At 38.8% G+C, this 21,322-nt stretch overlaps 1 protein-coding gene across 1 annotated transcript; it reads left to right on the top strand.

The window, feature by feature from the left end:
• Positions 1 to 9,858: 9,858 nt before the first annotated feature.
• On the top strand, positions 9,859 to 20,670 carry ZNF475 (zinc finger protein 475; the record flags this gene model as incomplete). Its single annotated transcript, XM_083883183.1, is given in 4 exon segments — positions 9,859 to 10,026; positions 10,028 to 10,546; positions 17,107 to 17,287; positions 20,519 to 20,670. Coding segments are annotated over 4 exon segments (1,020 nt in total).
• Between the last annotated feature and the right edge of the window lie 652 nt (positions 20,671 to 21,322).

Here is a 21,322-nt window from a genome sequence, read left to right as displayed (position 1 = left end):
TTGTGTCACAGGCCTGAGAATTCACCTGGTTGGAGGATGTGATTTTGTAAGAGCCCGTTTGACAAGTTTGCTCCGCATCTGCCTTACCAGCACACGAGGCACACTGAACATTTCAAACAGGTACTAGACTTTGTTTGCAGCAGATCTCTGTTGCTTAGCAGAACACTTGCTCTTGGCATGACCCTACACAAACAATGCTTGATGTGGATTTTAAGTTTTCACTAAGGACAAGTGAAGTTTGTTATGCAGAAAGGAGCAGCATGAAGGCGGGCCTGCTGGCTCGCTCTTGGCACTGCCACCAGAGAACGCTTGCCATGGGAATATTTGAACCAGCGGTGTTTTCTTGTAGCAATTATTTATCATTGTTTCTGCAAGAATTAACTTCCACGGAAAATATGAAGCTTGCAAAAGTTAAATTTGGAAAAGCGTTGAAAACAGTCTGGTCGAAAAGTGTGAATTTTTGAATGAGAAGAGTGCCTACGTGGGAGATGGATTTAGGACTCATTATTCTTATCCGCCTCTGCTGCTTGGACTCCACCATGACGCCCCTATGTGCCTTCTCACCCAGGCAAGAACGGAAAGGGATTGAGAGAGGGGTGCCTGTGCAAGGTGCAGAGCCTGAGAGGGGTCACTTCCCACAGAAGTGTGGGTGTTCAGTCCATCAGACGTTCCCCTCAGTCGCATTCCGCTCCAGGAAAAGACAGGTTTTACCCCAAATCCGAGGGGTCCCCGCGCCCCCCCCTTCAGCGCCCGGCGGGCCGGGGGCGGGGCAGCCCGTCCCGCTGACTGACATCCGCGCTGGCCAATCGGCGGCCGTGCCGTCGGCAGGGCGGCGTTGCCGCGGTAACGGCGGCGCGCGGGCTGCGGCGGCCGGGCGGGCTGTGGGGCCTGCGCCCCGGGCATGTGAGATCCTGCCCTCCCTCCCTCCCTCCGTCCCTCCGAAGTGGGCATACCCAGCATAGGGGCAACAGCACAGAAACGCAGCCTTAGGGGACGTGAGGGAGTTTTGATCCAAGCGGAGGTAATGGCTGTTTAGGAGGACACGAAAAATTAGATGCCATACGTGGTCTCGGGAGCCTTGGATGTGAATAAGCCTGGCAATTCTTGTTTTCGGGCAGAGCTGTGGAAGAATGGTTGGGTGAAGAGGAACCATGCCTTTCCTTCTCTCCCCAAGTCCAAGCCACTCTTCTGCCTGGCCAGCGGGCACGGGGCCCCCTGAGCTCATAACTCAGTTTTACTCGTTTTCACCTGATTTCCCTGTGAAGATGGGACTGACACCGTGCCTGGCCCGAGCCTCGGTCAGCTGCGGTGTAATTAATGCAGTCTTGTGCCCTGTCCCTGTCCAACTAAAACAGTGCTTTCCCTTAGTTCCAGATGGTCAGATTCCTGCAGAGGTCAGGGGCCCAGTTGTAAATGAGGAGAAAGGTCAATCCACAAAGATTTGTGTGACTTTCTACCCTTAAACCATCTAGCTGGTAGTTCATTCATGTGTATTGGTAGTTACTGTGATAATGCATTTGTTCTCTGGAATTTGTTTCTGCAGAGGTTTGCCTGGCCTGGCAACAGTAGTGTGCGAGCATTTACCAGATCAGATGTTCTGACTTCTTGGTTCCCCACTCTTCTAGAGGAGTGGACTGAGTTCATTTATGTGTATGTTTTAAGGGACAGGAGAATAAAATTGCAGTACTCATGGCCAACAATGTAGACATTGAAAGGTAGAAATGTTACTCTCTGAAACGCAGCCTGGCACGTAACTGCTGATTGTCCTGTATAACAAATTATCTTTTTTAGTTCTGTTCCTGGAAAATACGTGGTACATAACAATAATGAAAAGGTTTACTAAAACGACATTTTGTTTTGCTTTGTTTTGTTTTGTTTGGAAGGAGCAACAGAAATGGCAAACTTTGCTGTCCAAGTGGTTTATCTTAAAGCATATTGCAAACTTTGTTCTTAAGGTACTGTAACTGAACTGATTGCTCAAGTTACAAACTAATACCATTTCCTTCATTACAAATTTATATGTTTTATTAAAATTTACTTTTCTATCTACTTAACTCTGTAGGACACTGATTTGTAGTTGAATGCACTGGTTTATAAACAGGTGAAATTATGGCTACACAGGAGGGACCTCAGACATTTGGAGCCGCATTATCTGGGGACATTTCAGGTTTATATTCCATATGTTTTTTGTTGGCACATGGAATTTAATCCTGTTCACTAAAGAATTAGAGAACAGGACAATACAGACCAATGCTTCAAATACAAAGTGAGTAAAACATGATCATTAAACATGGCAAGTTACATAATCATCAGGACACAGGGTACCAGTAAAACTTGATGACCTTTATCCATGTCATCTCACACCAGTTGTAAATCACTCTTGATTTAATCTGGAGGAGAAAAATAGAAATGTAGAAGAATGATGCTTTTAGGATTTTTTACAAACAAGAGCCTTCAAAATGAGTGCTCTAATGCCGTTAAGGCTCTTGCTGGACATGATGAATGTTTTGATAGCCCTCCTAGCACCTAGCATGTTTTCTGTAAAGATTTAGTAGGCAAACTTTTCTTTTTTGTGTCACTACATCATGAGTGTTCCACAAAGTATTAGGATGTGCTGCATAATTCATGCAAAATGCAACAGTGAGTATTTAATAATGTCTTGTTAGGTTTTCACATTTCACAAAATAATTGGAATGTCCAGAGTTTTGCTTTTCTAGACATTTTCCACTTAAGATAATTTCATCTGCTGCTCTAGATTCCTTCAGTTTTTCTTCTGCTATTGTGGCTCTCTGCTCATTGTTTTGTTTTTGTATTATAGTACCCAGTCTGTCTTGCTGTGTTTAGTTATTTCCATAGTAGTCACATCATCTATTTGAGTATCCTGTTCATAGCAAAGGTACCAAAACCCTTAGTTATGGGATCATTTATCAGCAGAAACACTTATTTCTATTCAGAGAAATCAATCTATTAAGATCGATTTACACTGTAAAAGAAAAGAGCATTTATCCCTTTAGATTACTTTATCCCGTATAATGTTACTGCAGTATTACTGCAGTTTATTGGGAAAAGTGTCTTTCCACCACTGAATCACGTTACACTATCCTTGTCTAGTAATGGACCTTTGCAAACACATGCAGACAAGTCTCAGACACACCCACAATTTCTCTCGTGTCTAAGTCCTACAGGGTTCATCTTTGAAGAAATTTCCAGATTTGTCTAACCAACACTTTAGACAGTGGGGAAAGTGTTCACTAGAACATTCCTAGACAGTTCTAGCCTGTTTGCAAATATCAGAACACAATGGCTTTTTAACTTGGCCTGTTTGGTTTTGAGTATTCTTAGTCCTATCCTCCCTTCGGGCTGCATCCACTTTAAACAAAGGCATAACCACCACACTCTGGGCTGCAGATCACATGGGGGAAAAGGGGTGTGTGCACTTGATCCTCTGCTAGAACAAGCTCCACACTTGCATGTTTCTGGGTGTGCATTGTTCCTAAAACATTTAAGCCAGTGATACTAGATGTTACGGACTAACAAAATCTTGAAGCTGACAGAAGTGAACTATATGCCAATATTTGTATGTTTGGAGCTTGCAAGTGGTTTCTTGAGAGAGGAGGATGCATAAAAACATGGATCATGCTCAGCTGTGAAAAGATGAAGCGTCTTGACATAGTAAACTTTGGATTTTCTACATCAGTTGTATTTATTTAAGTTCCATAAAATAATAGATTATTCTTTTCATATAACTGAAGGAAATGATTAGTCTCTAGGACTAAGCAAAGGAGATTCCTTCAGCCAGAAACTGGGGAGAATGTAGTGCTGAGCTGGAAAAATCTGAAGTTTTCAATATGTGGTTAATTTGCTAAAAATATTGTTGGAAATATAAAAATGTTTTTTCCTTTTATCTTTCAGTGAAAAACAGATCCAACAGTAAGATACTACCAATTGTCCAATATTTTTGTCCAGCTTACATTTGAGTACTTTGTCTTAATGGATTTCTAAAATGATTTATAATTGAGCAATATAAAACATTTAGCACAAAAGAAAGTAATGCTCAAGATGTTGGTTTAATTTTATTTGCTTTCCCTTAAAGAATAATGAGAAGCCTCAGAGAAAAGAAATTATTTGGAAAAAGCCTGAAGCAATGCTTTTTGGCACTCAACAGAGGGTGTCAGTTTGGTCCTTTCTGACACCTCTTTTATATGTAAATATAATGAGAACCCAGGAGAGTAGAGAAAAAAGACTTACCTTTATCTTGACTGTAAAGTTAGGGATCAGCCTTAGAAAATCCTGTGACTGGGCTGATTCAATATTGGGGTGCTAGAAAATCTAAATTCAATTTCTCTTCTTTTTCAGACTTGCTGTGTTATGCTTGGCAGATCACTTACTTCATCTCTCTGTATCTTATATCCTCTTATACTGAGTTTTCTCCTTTGTTTACACAGTCCAGCCCAGACTGAACAACAAGGATGTCTGGGTGCCCTTGTAGTACATGAAGCTTTTGCTTGTTGCTTCTCACTTAAAGCTATTTGAGACATTTCCAATTTATATAACAGTAGAGTTAGGTATTACAAGTAAAATCTTCTTTTAGGATACTTGTGAATTTAATCCAATGTACATAAATCACCCTTGTTAGACAGCCCACATAACAACATGGTGTCACAAACAGAAAGCTTATGGTTCCAAGCACTGCATTGTGGACAGGCAGAATAACTATACAACATTGAGTGTAGTATTGAAGGAAGGGAAAACAAAGGGAAAACTCAGAGTTAAGTGTGGTTTTATGTAAATAGGGTTCACACAACCAAGAGTTCTTGAATCCAAGATAATAAATTAATACATTCCTTTCTGCAAGCTAAAATTAGTCAGTTCTTTTTTTGGCACTTACAAACTGATGAGTACCCGAGCTTCTGCTAGGCTTTTGTATTTGCCACCATTTTGGACTCATATGTTTTCCTCTTCATTTATGTGTCTCTGTAGCCTTTCATCCTCTCCCTCAAGCAGATCAACCCATGCAACATTCTCATAAATCTGTTATGGGAGTCCTGATTTTCGTAAGCACTCTACAATTGCAAATGACCTCTCCAAAGAGCCTCCTGGACTTAAGCCACTGTCACCTGAAGCAAGTACTCCATATAAATCCCTCTCAGTTTTATCAAGCACTTTGGAAAAAAAATAGCAAAGTAATTGGTTGTCACTGCTTACTTAGCTAGTTTATGGTCTTCTTGGAAATTGTGTCTGCTTTTAGATGAAGCCAAGCATGTCCAAGGAGAATTTTTCTTAAATTGTCTCTGCTTGTAGTTGAAGTCAAACATGTCTAAGAGGTTCTTGGGATATTTTTGACATGTAAGCTTGAAAGCTCTGTGACCTTTGTTTTAGCTCTGTGTTTATTTGGTGCAAGGATTTATCTTCCTGTGCTAGCAGATTAGAACAGGGAGAGTGAACTGCCATATAGATTAAATAGATTTTACAGTCTGATACAGCTACACATGGAAAGGCCGTGATACCAGTCAGCATCCATAAACTGTACAAAAACAGATTTCCCAAATTCTCTCAGTTGTTCCTGTATTTTGTCTATTGAATAAGTGTGGTTATGTCCTAGTAGTAGGAAGCTTCATGCAATCTATTACCTTTTCCATAAGGTAAACTCTGGGGTTTTTTTAAGCTGGCAGGCCATGTGGAATTCTAGCTAAGTCAAAAGCATTAGTGTTGAGGATTCATTGAAGACAGCCAGTTTAATCCCCCAGCTAACACCAGTATGTTTTGTTCAATTCAGTCAAGGAATCCAGGCTTATAAAATGACCTTGTAATGGTTTTTGAGGAATTGTTTACATGACAGAATCAAGAGAGATGAAAAACAGAGAGGGTCGCTCTTCAGAAATGGGCTGCATACAGGAAATAGGAAACGTATGTGTCAACTTTGCTTCCAAGTTCCAACACTGACATGAAACAAGACATAATGAAGGCTGTTTCAGGGAAGTTTCCACTTCTATGGCTTGAATCACACATGGTGGCTAAGAGAAGGCAGCATAAGTGAAGCATTGTTAATAATGCTGTTGTTGCAGTTTCTGGCGTGGTTTAATAATGCTGTTGTTGCCAGTGTTGCAATAATGTTATTGTTGCAATTGATTAGGTGAAGTTTAAAAACTGTATGCAAGAGTTTCTGTTCCCACTACAGGACAAGAAAATGATGGATGTATTGAGCTGTTTGTGCTCTCGTCATTCTGTTCTGTTTTGGTTAGACTGAAGCTCTTACCTTGATTCTGAACTAGCCATAGTATTTCATTTGCTTTTAATTACGTTGAATTTCTCCACTAGTTGTAAGTGACCTGCCACTGCAGTTCATGAAATTGTTTTTAAGTATTATCCTCAGTGGAATTGCAGAGGAGAGAAATGTTTTCCCATAGCTGTATGCCATGATCAACTGTACCTTCCTGCTTTATTAAAACATAATTCAACATTTTTAAAAGAAAAAAAAAAAAAAGGAAAATTTTATGTTTTGAATTGTTAAATCCCAGTCCTGATTTACATTCACATCTTTACCACTGAGCTTGAGACAAGATTTGAACTGCTTGTATGCCTTTTAATTTCACACTGAATTTATAGGAAGTTTCCAAATAATAACAGTCAACTTGGCAGGAATAAATGTAGACCAAATGGTGTAATCCCCACAAGGAAGCATAATTCTCTTATGAAGTATTTACAATAGCAAGCTTGGAAGTCCAACAATAGGTTATATTGTTAATAGATGGTTTATAGCATCTTTTATTGACTGATTCATTCCTCATTGCAACAGATTAAATCACCTAACGTTCTTCATATGGCAGGCAGTTCAGTGTTCAGTGTTGCTTTAAGAATCCTCTCAGGTACAAGAAAGTTTCATTTTGACATAAATCAATAATTAGGACATAAATAGGACCTTGCAAAGTTCAGAAGTTCCCTGAAATGTTACTGAACTTTTTGATGCTCCCTTCCTGTGACCTGCCAATAACCCTTATCTCTCCTGCCTTCATGACCCTTTAATGTTTCCCTGGCTCTCCATTCCCTTCATCCTCCTAAAGAGTTTGGCTACTTCCCAACTTGGATTCATCCAACAGGCCACCCTCCTTGGAAACTCTCCCAGTCTTTGAAACAGCCTTACAGTACAGTAGCCTGAATATTACTTTGCACATTTAAATTTCACATACTGTTGAACCTGTTATTTTGGTATCTGAACTAAAAATTCCAGTGCTATAGTTTTGTGTAACCATCAATGTACATTATATGCACCTGATATACCTGATAGCTTCAGACCTGAGAGGATACTAGAGCCACATACTCTACCCTGTTCTTCAGCAGACTGAAGTTATCAAATACAGTTTTGAATGAGATATTAACTTTGAATGCACAAAGTATAATGGCCCTCAAGAATTTTATTTTTAACAGCTAACTACAACATACTTGCTCACAGAGATTTGTTCCAGTACAAATCACAGACTGAGTCTGATGGTCTTCACATTTTCCAGTTTGCCTACAAATAAATACAAGCTTCACAGGAATTTTTTTGTAAAATAAGAAAATATCCCAAGTGTCCCAGAAATACGCAGCTTTGTGATATCTAAGCAAGCAGTGTCAATGCAGCAGTCTAAACACTTTTCTGTGCCTGGCAAAAGGATGACTACTCACATGAACCTTCAGACAACTTGTTTTTTCACTGTTGCCCCTGTACTTAGACACCCCCTAGAATATTTGTAAGAGACTATAATGAGCTCAGTTGCTTCTCAGTGATACAAAGTTAAAGTTTGTCATCTCAAAGGTAATGACAAAATTGTGTCATTGCACTTGGATATTGTAAAAGTCAGCCCGTGGGTTCTTTCTTAGAGGTTGGACAGATGAGGGTGAAAAGGCTGTTGAATGGGAACAAAGTCTTCAGTGGTGACATGGCAAAAGAGCAGTAAAAAGATCCAAGTTAGACAGTTGCAGCAGAGGAATGAACCAAGACACCAAGACAACCAGTGTGGATATGTTTGTGTGTTAGGAACCCCCTACAAGTTTGAAAGGATTGAGAAAAAGTCTGTAATATTCAGTAAGGGCAAGATGGCTATGGTCATATATTTCTTCTCTTACAGATAAAGTAGACTGCCCTTGGCAATTAGCTATCTATGCAATGTGCTAGTTTGGTTTTTTATTTTGCCATGCAATTAAAACAGTAGACTTCTGTACATGTGTATGATCTGAATTATATTTTCCAATCCTTGGCAGACCAGCACAAAATATTTTAAGAAATGAACATTTAAAGGATAAAGCACAAATTTATCTGTTTATAGAAGTAGACTGGACATTGAAAAACTGAAATGTATTTAGTGCTGTCTGGAGACTAAACAAATGCAGTGCCCTTTCTCTCTCATCCAGCACGTGCTTCAGCCCCCAGAGCACCTCAGTAAGCTTTATTAAAAACGTGCTCCATTTCATTAGTAACACTTTTGTACTGGGAGAATCAAGACTGGTCAGGGATTTGAGACGCCACATCAGAAGTGCTGAATTAAGATGCTAATAATAATAAGTGCTAATAATCTCCTTCAACCAATAGACTGGGAACGCTTTCCTTTCTGACTGTCCTTTATAGATTGGACATTGACATCTCTCTACTGAGGGACCTTTTCTTATGTCTCCGGAGACAGGGAAATGATGTTTAAGTGTCAGCTTCAAAGGCTTATAAATTGAAAACTGCCAGAAATACCAGTTCTATTAGTAACTGAAAATAAAGCATTTTGGAATACATCAAACCACTTACATGTCATCAGCTTCAGTTTGTGTAAACCCATCTTCTTTCATGTCCTTCATGATTTTGCTTCCTCTCTGTTATAAATGCAAAGGCAAATTTCAGGTTAATAAATGACAATTTATTAACAACAGAATATCGAGCACCTGAAAAAGAGAAAAACCACAAAAATAGGAAATTGTCAGCGCCGCGCTGGGTGGATAGAGGTCCGCACCGATGTACAAGACGCCCTAGTCCACGCCGGTGCAGCTCTCAGTCCACCGTTTTATAGGATTTTTCTGCCCTTAGGCAGTTTAGGTGTCCAAGGTGAGTTGAATAGTCCGGATTTCTTTTCGATGGCCCTCCCGGATCTCATCAAGTCTAGTTGTCTCATTCCGGGAAGGCTCCTTTCTTATGTCAATTCCAAGAGTCTGTCTTATGTTGATTTCATTCCGCTTGTGGCACCAGAAGGTTGATGAGATTGGCATCGTCGTCAGGAAGGAATTTCTCCTTGCCTTGGCGAGGAAGTGATTCTTATCAGGGTTGGCCAGTGTCTTTGTCTAAGTTGATGATCTTCGTCCTGTCTTTGCAACTGAGATTAGCAGGCTGAGAGAGAACGGTTACCCTTCTACTGGATTTTACAATTTTACTTTAGCTTTGTTTCATTATACATCGAATTATTATTTTATACACGAATTTTTACCCTATTTTTATCACACTCTCGGACCAGAATTTCAGATTTACGTTGTTCAGCTGATCACTATGGATAAGAATATATTTGATGTTATTTATCTGCTATTTAAAAATACAACAGATTAGTAAGGTTAATTGTGCCTTTTGAAAAACCAGTGGTTGGTAATTTTAACTAGAGAGAACACATTTATTAATTTATACTAATTTCATTTGTTTTAGGGTTGTGTAAGAACAAAAGACAAAAGGAAAACACACAGAAACCCCCTTTCTCTACTGAAACAGCCATTAGGTTCAGCTTTGAAGTCCCTAATATATTTTGGCCCATGAAAATGGATTAAGAAGATGTAGAATCATTCTGAATAACAGACTTTGCCAAGCTCTTTATGCGTAGAGAGAGAGAAGTTTCCTGAAATGTGATACCCTTAATGGAAACAAATGTCAAGAAAAAGAGTGTGAACAAAACTTGTAGTGTTCTAGCCAGTGGTGAAGAAGCCACTATTAGTATCTCTAGCACCTTGCCTTTAGTGCAGGTTTCACCGTCTAATGTGCCAGATCTTCCCAGAATTTTTCCTGAAGTAGTACATCTAGAAGCTGAATCCCGGGAAAGGTGACCAGGCATTGCAACAACAACAGTCAAATTCTTCAGACATGTCTCAAGCACCCTTCGCAAGAAAACCTGTCTTCAAGGTATGCTATATCTGTGGCAGAGAATTTGGGTCACATTCTATTGCTATACATGAACCCAAGTGCCTAGAGAAGTGGCGCATTGAGAACAATCAGCTACCTAAGCGCCTTAGAAGGCCAGAGCCCAGGAAACCTGAGATCCTTACTGGTACTGGTAACTATACACTTGCAGATGAAAATGAAGCAGCTTATTATAGTGCTCAAGCCCAGCTCGTACCCTGTAGAAACTGTGGCCGAACCTTTTTTCCTGATCGTCTCCCTGTGCATGAAAGGTGCTGCAAAGGAGGCAGCAGTACTGCAAGGCTGCCAAGCGCTGCTGCTGGTAAATCTGCTAAAGCACCAAGATCTGGAACTGGCTCAGCAGGTGGTGAACCATCATCTAAGGCTCGTCAAGGAACCAGCAGGGCTGCATCAGCTGTACCAGACGAGGTAAATTGCTAAGCATGTGCTGTATGAAAGGGTGTGGATGCATCTTGATTCTTGGCACTGCAGGGGAAACTGGCTTGCCATCAAATTTCAAATCACTTTTCTTCAGAGGAACCTTTTAGCTCCATGCAAATGTTTCTCTGCTAAATAGAGGATAAGGAAAAGGGAAATACTGGGAAGGGAATAAGGGAAACTATTTATTCCTATTTATTTTGATTTTTCTTTTGCATGGGAGTAGTTGGGTTCTTTGTTGTCCTTAGAGAGTTATACCCCCAAGAGGGAAAATTGTTTGATATAGTTCCCTAGGAGATTCTGTTGAGCAGCTTAGGCAAGGTTTGGATGTCATATGTTTTAGGAGATGTTAGGTATTTTTATGTAGTTAACATGAAATGCAATGTTTCATTGTCCTGCAAGCATCCAGCACTTCAAAGCATGATTTTCATATTTTACTGTTATTTTTAACCTTGGCATGCAATATGAGTTTATTGAGGACTGCATGTTCAAAGGCAGCAATTCTGGGTATAACAGCAAGAAAATAAATAAGACTGCACATTTTTTTTCCACTGAATTTGATTCAGGATCCAAGAATAAAGAAGCTGATTCACATTATCCAAAAGCTACACAGTGTTTTGGAAAATGGGATATTTTTTTCAGCATTTGTTTCTGCACAAGCTGTCTTTTGGCCAGGAGTTTTGTAAGATAGATGTCTAAATTTAGGCCCAGTGTCCAAATTCAATGGCCTTTTTTTTTTTTTTTTTCAAATCCAAGTTGGAATCCTGGTTGCCTACATTACTTTAGAAAATGGGATTTAGCTCTCTGTTGCCAAAGAAATGCTATGCAGAGCATTTCTTAAGATGCTTTAGAAGTCAAAGTATGTAACATGTTAGTTTACCAGCTGCTGAGTAAAATTAAGATGATAGCATTACCCCAGCTCAAATGAGACTAAAGACTTCATGAGACCTTTTTTTATTATGCTCTATGAGGCCACTAATTAATGTATTTTGGCAAATAAAGGTTACTACACAGGCCTTTTATCAGCAAATTTTAAGTAATCCACAGGCTGCACACCTGCATTTATAGATATAGGAAATGTGATGCTGTTTACACTACATTGTGCTCCTTCCCAAAGAACTGTCATTGCTCTAGAGGTGATTGTTCAGTGAAAGGCGTGGGTGAGAGTTTAATCTATCATACATAATTCTGCAGATTAGAAAAGAGAGGGTGATTTTCTATAGTTATTATATCATTAAAAAAAAAAAAGTTTAGAGTGTGGTTTGGCACTGACAGTGACTAAAAAATGTTACCCATTTGCACAACGTATTTGTTCCCTTTGTGGATTCACTCACATCTGCTGACTAGTTGAACAACAATATTATTACCACTTTTTACTTCTGTAAGCTCTGCAGAGCCAAAATGAAGTCTGCTTAAATCTGTTCTTCCTTCTGTGTGAACAACAGGTTTCCTCATTTACTTCCAAGCAGTTACAGTTCATCAGTTGCAGCAGAACTAATGAGGCTGTACAGCTTCCAGTTTGTAATTGACTCAGAAGGACTTTATTGTTAACAATGACTTTCAAGAAAGAATGATGGATTTCACCTCTCTGAGGTCTATTACTGCATTATTTTTAATGTTGTTCTTTAGTACAGAGTTACGCATTTAAGGCACAGATGGGATGGGAAGATTGAAAGAAATATCCTGTGATCCAAGGGGTTCTTCAGGACTCACAGACAGCTTATAAGAAGTCGTCAAAGGAAGCCACTTTCCTGTAGGTTTAAATTCTCAGTGAGAGAGAATTTTGAAAGGTCCACACATTGAAGAGTGTGGAAAAGTGCTAATTAAAGCACTATTATACAGTAATTTCAGATTAGTTATGAACAGGGACAAGGTCTACGTCTCTGCTAAAGTCTTCCTCTTTTTCCAGCATATGGTTTTAATTTTGCTCACCTTACCAGCTGCTTATTAATTCTGTTAAAAAATAGTGCTTCACTAGTGATGGAGTGAAATGGCTACTGTTTTGGTCCTGGCTGGAAAACATTTGGGGCAGTCCATGCCTTATCTAACAGACTTACCGTGACAGTGCATTATTTGAGTACTTGTTTAAAGTCCTGATTCAGCAGAACATCAGAGGAAAGCAGTAACTGAAAAAAACCCTGCCCAGCCTTTATGTACATGTATTTAAGAGAAGTAGTGTCAAATAAATTTAGGCAATGAAAGATGGCCTAAATGAAAAAGCTGTATTTTCCTCATTTTTAAAATAAAGTTTTGACTGATTTAGTGGTACACCATGTAAAGTGCATTTTAACTTCATAACTGCAAGCACTTCACCCTGTATGCCTCTGCCTGTGTGCCCCGTAGTTCTCTCTCCTTTACCAAGTGTGGCGTCAACTAGGCCAGTATCATTACTGACAAACTCTTTTTCAGTTCTGCTTTAAATGTCTTTAGAGGTGGAGACTGAACAGCCTCTGTAAGCTATCTCTTCCAGTACCTGCCCTTGCTCTCAGAATCAATGAAGGCATTTGAGTTAATCATGTCTGGCTGTGTAAAACAACAGCCTGTGCCTAGAGACTCTCAAGGGTCACATCAGCTCAGAAATTCTGCTTTGGATTCTACTGTTCTATCCCAAACAATGCAAGTGGTGTCTGCAGCTACTGAAACTCAGACTTGCACTAAAACAGAGTCTGTGTTCTATTGTTTCATAGACAAAAATTTGTGATACACGTAAGTGAGCATCAATAACTTGCTGTGTGTATATGACTTACGGAATTTTTGACAATAGATAACGCTGATCTTAAAAGCCTATTAGATGGTGCTGCCATCTGCTGTTTTCTTCTTATCTGGTTAACTACCTAAAAAGATTCACTGATCTTCTTTTACTGAATTGTAATGCATTTTAACACAGTGTAAATTTGAAAATTTGTGTAGCAAGAACTTTGATGTTATATTTTGCTCTAGCATGAAGTCATTTAGCATCTTGGTAAAGGGAAGACTTCTTCAGGTGCAGTGTAGTTCTACTGAAGGTGGAAAGTCAATGATGAGCCTTTTTTGCCTCCTTGCAGTGGTTTTGAACACCTTCCTGGGAGAATACTGACAAATAAATTTGCAAATATGGAAAGTTAGATGAGAAAGGACAGTGAGTGGATGCTTCGAATGAAACTTACTGAGTATTTTCATTGGGAATGACTGGGCTTCCATCCTTTACTTGCACATGGATGCCATATTCATTGTACTGACTTAATTTAAAGAGAAAGCACATCGGGAGCAAAATGGGATATTTCATGCTCCAGTGGAGTAATATTTTTAATTATATGTATCATCTTGCAGAATTACCTTGTTGTTCAGGGAAATTTTCTACACAGGCATATGATCCTAACATGAGTGCTGTTGTGTCTGAAAGATTGTGTAGGCTGTGAAATGCAGCTTTGGATAGTCATGGGAACCATGCTATACCTTGTCCATGATCCATGCGCAAAATGTATTATTTACTTGGCAGAGAAGAAATGTGTGGAAAGGCCTGCTTTCATAGAATGCTGCTGCTAAGTGCTTGTACCAATCTTTTCCTGAGCCTCTAATCCTTGGGCAATTCAAGTCTATGACAAGAGCTCCATCCTAGAGCAGAATGCCTTTCCTCTTCCCATTAAAATACATGGATAATTAAACAAATAAGAAGAGCAGAGCTGTGTGTAGTCCTCGATGATAAATATTTATGTAGGAGAGTTTGGGATTCAGTCTTATTGTGTGTACTTAAGAAGAAATAAAAAGCTTTGTGCAGTATGGAAGGATTTGACCTCAGGTAACACCATAGCAGCAGCCTGGGGCTAACCTTAAGTAATGTCAGGTCTATTGAAAATACATAGTTGCATGGCCCTCTGAGCTAAATAACTTCATTCATAGTCACGCAGACATAGTTAGCAGTCTTGGAGTAAAAAAGAAAATACTGAGACACCAGAGGAAAGCCTAACTACACTGTTAGGTATTTGTAGGTATTTTTATAATAACACATATCCTCAGGAACAGACCTTCCCTACAACCCTTTTTGAAAGTTAAAAACAAAGCAGTGAACAGACAGCCTAGCCACTGGCCTGTGAGTAGTTTGGGTTGGAAAATTGTGGTGTTTCCAAAAATAGTTTAGTTTCAAACTGCAGGCCTCCAGATGTGACATTTGGGATAGGCACACTGAAAATAAAAAAGAAATGAAGGGTAAATATCATCAGCTGTAGAAATTCCAAATAAAGCTTATCATATCTTGGATTCCACAGTTAAAAAAAGAAAAATCTGTTACTACCAATTGTTAGGTTAATCTCTTTCAGGTTTTAAACGTGTACAGAGAAGAATTTATGCATATAATTGTATGTGTGGTGATGGGTCAATCTCAGTATTTTTCTGGAATAAAAGTAATTCTATCCTAAGAGTGACCTGATTCCTTTTAATTAATTCTGCTTTCTCCTGTTGTTTCTGTACTATTTTGAGTTGTGGAAATTGCAAAAGACAGACATTACTACTTGAAAAGATTTCTGCATTTGTACTAGGATTTCTTTTTCCTTTTCTGTTCATATATGAAGAGTCCCTACAAACTGAATGTGTAAAATTGCTCTTTCCTAGTTCACAGCCATTAAGTAACCGTTTAAATGAATGGCAGGAACCTAGCTAATGAGAACTTGTGGGGAAAGTGTGTTCCCAGTGATTTTACACCTAGCACATTTTTAAGAAACCATTTCTAAAACAGTATGACCATACCCACAGTAGGCATGCACACTAAAAACAGTTCTCTGACATCAGGAGTTTAAATTGTAGTATCCTTATCTAAAGCTCTCCAGAGCCTACAAATAAACGTATAGTGTCTTCAGAAGACTTTGTATCTGGACCCAGAGTCTTACTTCAAAATCAGACAAATTCTAGCTCACGACTTGAAAAGAAGTGAAATTTGATAATAAAAGTTTATAAGGTGTTTTTAAAACAGCTGTGCTGTATTCATCTGAAAAATGGGAAGAGGCTGTATTTTTGTATATATTAGAAAATATGCTTATATAAAATACTGTGTTATCAAAGATAGCAAGGAAATTCCATTTGAAAGTCAAGAGGATGAAAATGTCCTTGGAGAGCCTGTCTTTGGATGTAATATTTTCAGACAGTGTGAGAACTTTCCAGATGAAGTCCAACTTTTCCCAGAAAAAATACACTTTATAGAGTAGTATTTCTTTCATGTAAGTGAGATTACGTGTGTGATACAGGAATGCAATCTTATGCAGATTGTTCACTAATGACATTTTCAGGCTGTAACATAAATACAAGAAGAGCTGTCCAGAATTTTGTAAACACATTGATGGGCTGACAGAAGGAGTCATAAATACGGGAACAGGTTATGCTTTGTCTTACACAGCAGCAGAGGAAAAAATGAAACCCCCACCACACTTGTTTGAGTGAGAAAGGTTTCCTGTATTTGGTCTGGCATGGCTGTCTAACTTGAGGAGGGCAGGGAATAGCTCATCTCTTACTGGTATTCTGCAGTCAGAAGTGTAGGAAGTGCTGGCAGTTGTGAGATCCATCTGTGTGCCTCAAAGTTCTTCTCTACAGCATGTTTTTATCCTACTTCCTGGAGCACGGCTGGTACCGACACCACGCCTAGCCCAAGACGCGCTTAAGGACACAGCTGAGTCCATAATCTGCAATACCACAGTAATTATACATTTTTCAGCCTTAGATTATGTCTTTGTGAGGTTTGAGGTTGAGTCTTTTTCTTCTGTTGTTGAGCAGTTTTCTCTGAGAACAAAAGCACATATTCAGTGTGGAAACAATGACTTGCTTAGAGTCCAGTTCTGCCCTTGCTGCAGTCACTGGCAGAGTTCACACTAAGGCCTTTGGGATAAACAAACAGCAGTTCCTATTTTACCCTTTATCCTGAAATATCATGGATTGGTTTTAATCTTTGAAGGCCAAGAATTCCATCAGCTAACTGATCCATGGCAAAAGTTGGGTAAAGAACCACAATGACCTCTTGGGAAAGCTGTCCTCACTGTCTAGCTTAACTAAGAGATACTAAGACTGGAGACAGTACTTTGAGCTTAGTTTTGACGGAAGATGGAATCTTTCTGTTACTGTACTAGACATCAAGAGTTTGGCTGATTAAGCTTTTGTTGCTGCTTTCCATTTTATTTCTGCTTGGTAAGTAAATGGCTTCAACCATTTAAGGTGGATGCTGCATTGTAAGCTGATGGAACAGAGGTGGTGTTTATGCATGTGAAGACTTAGCATTTTCATGAACTTGAAGGTATGAAAATAAAAGAGATGAAACTTTACACAGCTAAGTATTGATTAGTCACGCACATTAATTTTCAGCCCAGCATCTGCAGAAGAAACCTGCCTGTTCCAGGTGCCCAGTTAATGAGACAATATCTTTTACAACAAGCCTCAGGACTGATTCTAAATAAAATCAGACTGAAATAAACAGTTACACAGATTTCAGAGATGCCAGGTTCCTTATCTACATGATTGCTTTCATACAGAGTCATTCTGATTCAAAATTAATATTGAAAACAATATTTCTTCTTCTTTACCATTATTTGCAGGCAAAAGTGGTAAGACGGCCACCAACAGTGATTTGCTACATATGTGGCCGTGAGTATGGAACAAAATCTATCAGTATACATGAGCCACAATGCCTGAAAAAATGGCACCAAGAGAATGACAACCTCCCCAAGCACTTGAGAAGGCCAGAACCCAAAAAGCCTGAAGTCAGAACTGTGCAAGGTAAGCTACAGACCAAATTAAGAGAGATGAGCAAAAAATGGGAAGAATTAAAAAAGATATTTTAAAGCAATATGTAAGCAGTTTGCAGGTACTTTTTTCTCCAAGTTTACTTTCAAGATCTTGTTTTAAGATTTCCTTCTGTGAAGCAGAAGAAAATCTTAAAACAAGGTCTTGAAAGTAAAAGTAATCATTATCTATGGAACATGCCTCCTGGGACATTCCCCTCTGTGTGCCAATGTGTCCTGAACCAAAACACAAATAGATTAGCGACCTGCTTCACAGCTACATTACTACTTTTTGACTTCTTTTAATGCTGTAGACAGTCATGTCTTAAAACGAGCAAAAACATGCAAGAATAACATGCAGACATGGCACAGAATCATTAAAATAAAATACCCTCAGGCAACATAGGTATAGATACTTCAGCCAGATTCTTCTACAGTTGACAGCCTGTAGATATTTTTGATCCCTTCTAGATTACAAGTCTGAGAAGCTTTCATTATGAGACAGTGTAAAATAAACACAGTGGAGAAAAACATATGTAGTACAAAATAAACAATTTCTTTTTGCCAGTTTTACATTATTGTGCTGTGGACTCTGTTTTCTAAGATTCCACTTCAAATCGATGAACACTGAAGATCCCCAGCACCCACAGAGATGGCCTGTCATATGTATCCCAGGGTCATATGTTCACTGCAGGACGAAAAGGAATTCCTATCCACGCTTTGCCTGGAAGCTGCTCCCAAGACTTCCCTATTCCCACATAAAGTTATTTCACCTTTCCTGCTTGATGCTTTCCCTGGCTTTGCCAGCTGGTCTGAACTACTTTGGGCCAAGTTTGGACCACTTCCTCACAGTCATTTAATTCACACACATTTTTTTATATTCCCCACAATTTCCCTCAGCTTCCCATAATGTCTGGAAAAGTAGACAAAGTCTCCTACAACTCACTTGAGAAAGAGTCATACACTAGATCAGTTTACAGCAGTACAAAGAAATATGTCCTCAGAAGACATGCAGTAGAGAGGCTCACTGAGAACACTAACCAGATGTTCAAAATAATAATCAAAGTTCAAAAAATATAAAATTGGAACTTGGTTAACAGATGCCAAGTGGCATAGTTGAATATCCAGTAAAAGATGTGTTCAAAAGACATCTTCATTGTATTTTCTTTTTTAGATGTTAAGCACTTTTTAATTACTACACACTGTGTGGTAAAACAGATGGAGGAAATGAGAATTCCATGTGAAAGACGAGGATGCAAAAGGCAAATCAGGTTATTTTGAAATGCACTATTCTTATTTTGAAGGAGTGGAAGCAGAAAGACAACCACTCTTTGAGAAAACAATCTAGCAGAAGGCTCCCAGATATGAATCAGAAAGTTGTCTCATTTACTCAATGAGTCATATCAGGCGCCTCGCATCTCCTGTGAGGTGTTGCATGCCCACAGTTCCTCTGGGGATACTGACCTGCTTCCAGAATCTGTCCCTAAATTCCTGCTGATGCAAGCCTGATCGGTTCTGTAGCTTGAGCTAAAATTGTTGTTCCCCCTGCAGCTGCCTCATACTCTTGGCCTTGAGAAAATAATCTCAGTGTTATTCTTTTTCCATAAGACTTACTCTTGATCATGTGGTAAATGCTATAACTGACCTTCAGACCACATGCATGTACTGCATGTCTCACAGTTTCTCAGCTCAGGGGGGAGGGATTACCCCTGTTGTTGAATTAAATAGACAATGTTAAAAAAAAGCTCAGAAATATTGACTGCTTACATAAAACTTTTTATAACTTACATAAATCTTTTTCTGAAAACTCAAGTGTCACAGGAAGACAACCACTGCCCTCATTACACAGTGCTTTGTTTGTGGAATGCCTAACACATGCCTGCAAGGAGAAAGTCATCTCTCTTTCTCCCTCTCCTTTTTTTTTTTTTTTAATATTCCATAAACTTTCCAAAGTACAGAAAATACACATTCATTTCCTGCAAGCAAAGGGGATATTTGTCTCAGCCAAGAAAAGAAACACTACTTGGTTGCTCTTCTAACAGAAAGAACATTAGGAACAGGCATATTAAGAGATCTAAGGCTTACTGTGGTTATGTGAACTCTTGGATATGAATCATATTAAAATTGTATTGGCTTTTAATGAAGAGTTCTATCACGTGCCAATGACAGAAACCATGGAATATTTTTAAATGCATAAATCCTTTTCTTTTAAAAATTGTCCACTGCTAACCATTCAAAGAAAAAAAAACAGATTTAAAAATCTTTTTCTATATTGTCATACCAAATATGAAGGGTGAAGCAAATATGTCTTCAATTTGAGCCATGTGGATTTTTTTCTGCATGCACTTCAAAAGAAAATCCTTAAGATCTAAATCCATGTATTAAGCAACCTGCTGGTCTTTTTGCAAATCATTTTGAAACAGCACTATGTGAAAATCCATTTCAGAAGGAAAGTCCATTTCAAGATCAAAGTAAACAAGTTGGGGTGGTTTTGTTGTTGTTGTTTTGTTGTTGGGTTTCTTTCCCTAAAATTAAATCTTGAAAATACGTCTGAGTGTTTGAAGTTTTCAGAGCAGTCATTCTTCACGCAGTGGAAAATAACTGAGAGTAAGGCGATTAGTGTTTGAATGACAGTAGATGCATCAGTGCAATGACCTCACAGGAAGCTGTGGCTTAAAAGTACTGTAGGTTTTGTCTGTAAGGTTTTAGACTTATCTAAGATTTACTCCACTTTTTAGTGTAACTTACATAGGCTCCAACAGGAAGAAAATTGGGCCCCTTGTTCAGGGCAGGACAAAGAGCATATTCTCAAGTACTATACACTCCCATCCGTAGCCATGGTCAGATAACACATGCTTGTTAAACAGAGCTTGAAGCAAAGCCAAAAAGTGAATTTGCTGATAATAGTATGTATGCAAAGATGTTAATAATTAGCTGAGAATGCAGATCATAACACACAGCATGATGTTTTCTCTATACTCTCATACAATACAAAATGATTCAGTTTGAAGTTAATTTAATTCAACCCCTGGGACAAAAAACAGAGTCTTTTTAATATATTTTTTACTCTTTTGCCTCTTTCTTTTCTTTTTCATTTGCAAAAGCAATATGATTTGGTTAAACTGAAAGGCTCAGTCAACAGGTATTTCCTGAAAATATTTTCCATGAAGAGTTGAATGTGGGTCTCCAGAATGAAAGCTGATACTTTCTTTTTCTAATTTTCCAGCCAAAGGTTTCTATGATCTTGATGCTTTAAATGAGGCTGCCTGGACCAGTGCCCAAAGCCAGCTAGTTCCATGTGATGTTTGTGGGCGTACTTTTCTTCCAGACAGACTGATCGTCCACCAGAGGTCTTGTAAACCGAAACCTGCAAAGTGAACTGGATGTAACACACAGGCATACAAATGCATGTCTGCTCACACATACACAGATAGACTCACACACAGTTATCTTAAGCTAAAAAGAGGGGGTGTGTGCACACATGAATACACACATGCGCTCGTACCTTTCAGACAAACCATGAGTGAAATAAAATTCATCTGGAGAGACATGGTCACCAAAACTTTATTGTGTAATGATCATATGTGCTCCAAAAGTCTCCAGAGTAAAAATCAGTAGTTGCTACTAAAGTGTAAAGTCAAATACAGAAAATTAGTTCTTTGAAAATTTTGCTTCTTTTCTTTGAAAAACTCTCTGCTAAGGACCTTTAGCCAAACTTGACTAATCAGAGAGCACAAGTAGCTCCTTTAAGTTTGTTCATTTTTGTTTGGGTTTTCCTTTTTTTGTTTTGTTTTGTTTTGTTGTGTTTTGTTTTGTTTTGTTTTGTTGGTTTTTTTTTGGGGGGGGGGTTGGGTTGTTTTGTTTTGTTTTGTTTTGTTTTGTTTTGTTTTGTTTTGTTTTGTTTTGTTTGTTTGGAGCACTCCAGTGTTCACATCCTTGTGTAACTGCATCTCATGAAACCCTTGACTGCTACAAGTGAAACCTTCCCATGTAAAGAGATCCAGTCATGTGGTAGAAGCAGACACAGGCT

This window comes from Zosterops lateralis (genome assembly GCF_965231275.1).
Source record: "Zosterops lateralis genome assembly, chromosome: Z".
Lineage (NCBI taxonomy): Eukaryota > Metazoa > Chordata > Aves > Passeriformes > Zosteropidae > Zosterops > Zosterops lateralis.
The sequence above is the reverse complement of the archived record's forward strand: the minus strand, read 5'-3'. Positions and strand labels throughout refer to the sequence as shown.